Source organism: Notolabrus celidotus, chromosome 15 (genome assembly GCF_009762535.1).
Source record: "Notolabrus celidotus isolate fNotCel1 chromosome 15, fNotCel1.pri, whole genome shotgun sequence".
Classification (NCBI taxonomy): Eukaryota; Metazoa; Chordata; class Actinopteri; order Labriformes; family Labridae; genus Notolabrus; species Notolabrus celidotus.
Genome location: NC_048286.1, coordinates 27387022 through 27392403, shown reverse-complemented (window position 1 = coordinate 27392403; position 5382 = coordinate 27387022). Strand labels below are relative to the sequence as shown.

General features: G+C 42.4%; 1 protein-coding gene across 1 annotated transcript; it reads left to right on the top strand.

Moving 5' to 3' along the window:
- Nucleotides 1–1732: 1732 nt before the first annotated feature.
- On the top strand, nt 1733–3503 carry cbln12 (cerebellin 12). Its single transcript, XM_034703621.1, has 3 exons — nt 1733–2017; nt 2796–2915; nt 3122–3503. Exons 1-3 carry the CDS (start codon nt 1733–1735, stop codon nt 3317–3319), a joined length of 603 nt encoding a protein of 200 aa, XP_034559512.1. The 3' UTR covers nt 3320–3503.
- Nucleotides 3504–5382: the final 1879 nt, after the last annotated feature.

Here is a 5382-nt window from a genome sequence, read left to right as displayed (position 1 = left end):
TCCAGTCAGTCTATTATAAGTTATGATATCTTATAAAGAAGTAACTTAGCTACATATATTATGAATCTAAAGTGTATCTGTTTTCCTCATTATGGAGCACAGGCAACAAATTAAGCATTCGATCCTTTGTAACTCACATTGACAACACACGTACACACACACGAGAAAAAAGTCACTGATTCTATTGGATACTTCAAAATAAAAGAAGAAAATAACCTGCCACTCATGCATTAGCCTTGCTCTTTGATGCAGCTCAGATACCCAATTATCCTCCCATTTTTCTTTACTTCACTGTAAAGGTGAGTGGGCGGATGTAACATAGAGGGTGAGAAAGAAGCAGGAGGAGAGGGAGGGTGTTGCTAAGAGAGAGAGAGAGAGAGAGAGAGAGAGAGAGAGAGAGAGAGACAGAGAGACAGAGAGACAGAGAGATCAGAGCAGGCACTGGCTCTGTGGTGATCAGACTGACTGCCGTGCTTGAGGAATAATGTGATACAGGAGCAAGAAGACAGAGATCTTTACAGGATTTCAGCTGGAGGGAATCTGCTGTTCTCACTTGATATGGAGCACAAGATCGCTCAGAAGGAAACAGGTGATCATCCATTTTCTTCATTGACTTGAAAAATGCTCAGGGAAAGTAGTTGTGTCATTTTAGGACACTTGTTTCAACCTGCATAAATGATTTTATTGCACTAATGTCCGTCTGCTTTGAGCCAAAATCAGATGTGTTTGTAATGGAATAACTTTTATTAAAGCTGAGAAAGATGCTTTCATACAGGCTGTTACTCGTCTTTGTTCCACATAAGTGAATGCTGCATTGTTTAAACTTCAGAGCATCACATGAGGTCATGATTAATATGTATTTCTATGCATTCAACAACAAACCTGAGGTGGAACGAGAGAAAGAAAAGCAAAAAGTCATATATATCTGTAGAGCTGATACTCATGTATGCATAGGTGTGAAACAAAAGCACGAGCCAGTGTGTTATGTGAGTGTGTGACGTGCATGTGTGTTTGTGTGTGTTTGTGAGGGAGTGCGTGTCGAGCAGCATTTGGGAGGGAGGATATGTGTAGAAGACAGATGGTCACTCAGTGGAGTTGTTCCCCCTCTCCCTCTCTGTTTCTCACTCCCTCCTGGGTCCGACATCTTTTCCCTGTCACCTCTCCAGACTCTTACATCCACTGTTTGTTGTTTTCACACCTCTCCTCCTATCTTTCATCTTTTCCTCTTTCTCTCTCTCTCCATCTTCAAACTCAGGTTTCGACTAACTTGCGGCACTTTTTCTCTCCAAATATTCTCCTCTCTTTCTTCCCAGCTACGTCCTGTCTGGTTTTGTGACTGCTTTTTTTTTGCTGATGAAATCAACTTGAAACTACCCGGAGAGATCTGGTGTGATTGTCACTCTGGCCCCTGCTGACACGGCACGCAGGACACTGAGGGGATTTGGGATTTGAAGGCGCAAAAAAAGGGAAATAGAAAGACAGAACAAAAGGATGACTGACAGCTTTTCCCAGTGAACAACTTGATTATTTTCTGAAATTATTCAGTATTGACTCTGGTCTGCTGGCTCTAAAGTTGCCAACGTGCACATACATGAACCTTATTAAGAACCCTAAAACCTTTTAGAGCACTCTCACAGAGACATTTTCCCTCTTCATAGCATGTTTGTTTTCATCTCAAGTTGTCCAGAGTGAATCAGTCTGAGAAATTCAACCACACATCCCAGGTTCAATCATGCATCCCAGGTTACACCTCTCCCACCTCCCCATCCTGCTGGGTCTTCTCCTCCTGGTGTGGGGGCCTCAGGAGTCCAGGGCCCAGAATGACACAGAGCCCATCATCCTGGAGGGGAAATGTTTGGTCGTATGTGACTCCACTCCTTCCTCTGAGCCCGCTGGTAACGCTCTGGGCATGTCGGTCCGCTCCGGCTCAGGACGAGTCGCCTTCTCTGTCAGCCGGCAGACCAACCACGAGCCCACAGACATGAGCAACCGCACCATGATCATCTACTTTGATAATGTGAGTAAGCAGCTGTGTTCGTCTGAGACTTACATCAAAACACAAGGACTGATTTTAAAGCAGAGGACACATTAAGTTTGATATCTACTCTGCTGTTTTGTCTTACACCTCAGTCATTTTCATAGAGTGAGATCTTTTGTCTCTGCTAAGGTAAAAATAAGCTGGTCAGTCTTCTCCAGGCAGCTTCTTTCAGCTGTTTTTTAAAATAGTTTTCAGTCAGAGGTCTTCTGCTGATAAGATGCACATATGATTAGAGTTCTAACAGTGGGGGTAAAAAGGGAGAATAATGAGGTAAACACTGAACTTTGAGACAGGGACACTTTTTAGTCAACTTTGTGGCTTTTTTAGAAATGTAAATTTCAAAACAGCATTTAGGAAGAAGTCAAAGTGTAACAGAAAAGACAAAAAGACTGATGCCAGAGAACCTTGAGTCTGTAGGTATATTTAGTTTTTAAGTTGTTGTTTCTCCAAACTGTATTTCCTATGCCCTTCTTATTTTCTTGTGTACATCACCCAGTCTCTTTCTTTCCTTCCTTCCTTCCTTCCTTCCTTCCTTCCTTCCTTCCTTCCTTCCTTCCTTCCTTCCTTCCTTCCTTCCTTCCTTCCTTCCTTCCTTCCTTCCTTCCTTCCTTCCTTCCTTCCTTCCTTCCTTCCTTCCTTCCTTCCTTCCTTCCTTCCTTCCTTCCTTCCTTCCTTCCTTCCTTCCTTCCTTCCTTCCTTCCTTCCTTCCTTCCTTCCTTCCTTCCTTCTTGTTCTCCTTCCTCAACTTTTACATCAGATTTTGGTGAATGTGGGAACTCATTTTGACCAAGAGAGCAGTGTTTTCCTGTCACCAAGACGAGGTGTGTACAGCTTCAACTTCCATGTCGTAAAGGCCTACAACAGACAAACTATTCAGGTACAAAACCCGAACAACCACACTTTTTTAAGTATATCACCATGTACACTCCTTTCTAGTCCTCATCCAGTCATGGCAGATGGCTGTCCACCAATGAGTCTGGTTCTGCTTGAGTTTTCTGCCTGTTAAATCAAGTGTTCTTGCTGTGATGTAGTGCTGTATGAATAACATCTGTTTGACTGGTAGATTGATTCTCTCTCTTTTAGGTCAGTCTGATGCTGAATGGCTGGCCGATGATTTCAGCATTTGCCGGGGACCAGGACGTGACCAGAGAAGCAGCCACAAACGCCGGCCTGGTGATCATGGAGAAGGGGGACAAAGCCTACCTGAGACTGGAGAGAGGAAACCTGATGGGAGGCTGGAAGTACTCCACCTTCTCTGGGTTCCTCGTCTTCCCTTTGTGAGGAATGTGGAGGAAGCCTTGGGAAGACCATGGGAAGATCATTAGTAAAAAATAAGAGAAGGAAGGAAGGCCTCAAAATGTAACCCTTTATACCATGCATGAAAGGATGTGTTTTATGCAAAATGAGATAAACATAACTAACTTAAAGCCAAAAGAAAAGAATGAGGGGAAGAACTAAAGTAATCAGTAAACGTGAGTTATATGTGAATTTAATTTGCTCTGTTTCTGTGTATAAATATGTGTTGGATTTGTATAAGAGATACTTTAATTGTGAATAATAATATATAGTAGCTATGTGCAATGTGTGCCTCTGTGCTAAGATACTTTTATTTTTCTCACTGTAAGGGTTTGAGAGACTGCTGTGCTCCACATGGCCTCCTGTCAAGTAAAAAAATGCCAGACTTTCCCTTTATTCTGCTGTGTCGTGTGACTGATGCTCTTAATATGCCTGTTTGTCTCCTGCAACAAATGTTTATTTACAATAAATTTCTATTGAGGAGAAAATATAGAAATAAAATTATATAAAATGTAGTTCCATTGACCTCTTTTGCTTACATTGTCAAATATTCCTGTCCATTTGCAATATTTTATGAATCACATTGAAGAGACTTGACTGAGCTTATACCTTGATGTGTTGAGTCAGTTTAAACTACTTATGTAAATCAGTGTTCCTCCCTGCTCTCAATGGTTCTCAGTGCCACGGCAGCTGTTTGTAAATATAGCTCTCACCAGCAGAGTTTGGCGTTGGCGCGGACTGAGCAGAGCAGCGTGGAGCAGAGTGTGAGTGTGGTGGATAGCGGATACTCCTCGCAGGGCCGCAGACAGATGGAAGCTCTGGCGAGGAGGCAGGCTCCTCTCTGCAGGGCTGCGATGGATAAAGAGCCGAGCGCTGTCACATGCAGTCACTCACGCTTCCATGCTTCATGGCCACCATCCCTGGCTCATTTCAGAATCACATTCTCACGATTTGAGGAGACCAAGCATTCTTTAAAATGTAAAACCATGACTTTAATTCATGTTGTCACATTAATGAAATGACTGACGACACTTTGACAAAAACATAGACTTCTTTAAAGTAAGCTTTTCTTACCAAGGTTGATTGAGTTCTTCAGCAGAAAAAATCAGGGCTCTTCAGGCTTTTCTAACATTTTTTTACAAGATTATTTGGGATCATGCCTGAAACAACCCCAACATGTAAGCTAAAGAGACAAGAAAAGATTAAAGCCGCAAGCGGTGATGAACGGGCCCTCACACCTGTCGCCACCGCCTGATGTGTAGCAGGATCGGCCTGTGAAGCAGCTACACCTAATATTGTTATTCAGAATTTTAAAGTTAATTGCCCTTCTATGCACACTGACTCATCACATGGGCAAACACCTGTCACACAGTTTTACATTTAGCAATCAGAGCTTTATTTCCCCCGCTGCTTGACCAGGGAAAACATTCCTTGTGATGGGGATGAGGTGCTGTGGCCAGACCAAATCAGAAGAGAGGATGCAGCATAGTTTTTTTTATTTTTATTATTTTTTTTTTACTGCAACTGTATACAGTAAATGATTCTGTTGTTTTGTATGTAGACCACTGTATGTGCAACTTTGTGTTGGTTGGGATCTTAGTTTAGTTTATTTCACACACATCATAACAAATATAAATCTATATCTATTCAGTAAACATTTCAAAATGGTTGGATGTGTGGAAAGGGGTGACCCCAAGGAAGCTATTTAAAGTTTTTATTAGGGGGCCCAATTTCCCACAAATAAAGTGGCAACAGACAAGATACAACAACAACAACAACAACAACATACTAACAGATATATAAAAAAAACACACAACAGACAATCCCAATATTGTAGTTATAGCTGTTTGGCTGTTTACACTCAACATGAATCCCTTAGTGCTCTAAGAGACTGGAACCAAGTGCCACATGCATGTGTTCCACCTGTAACATTGGTGCGAAACCGAAGCTTTTTTTATAGTATAATATTTGTTTGGTGTGGAGGGGGGGCCACAGGGGGGTCAAGGTTCAGTTTTACAGGGGCACTGGCCCCTGTTGGCCCCTGTTGG

Bases quoted from the DNA above. Each gene is read 5' to 3' on its own strand.
- cbln12 (XM_034703621.1), top strand. From the start codon at position 1,733: ATGCATCCCAGGTTACACCTCTCCCACCTCCCCATCCTGCTGGGTCTT. The intron at 2,018-2,795 runs GTGAGTAAGCAG...CTTTTACATCAG, and splicing joins TGATCATCTACTTTGATAAT to ATTTTGGTGAATGTGGGAAC. The intron at 2,916-3,121 runs GTACAAAACCCG...TCTCTCTTTTAG, and splicing joins ACAACAGACAAACTATTCAG to GTCAGTCTGATGCTGAATGG.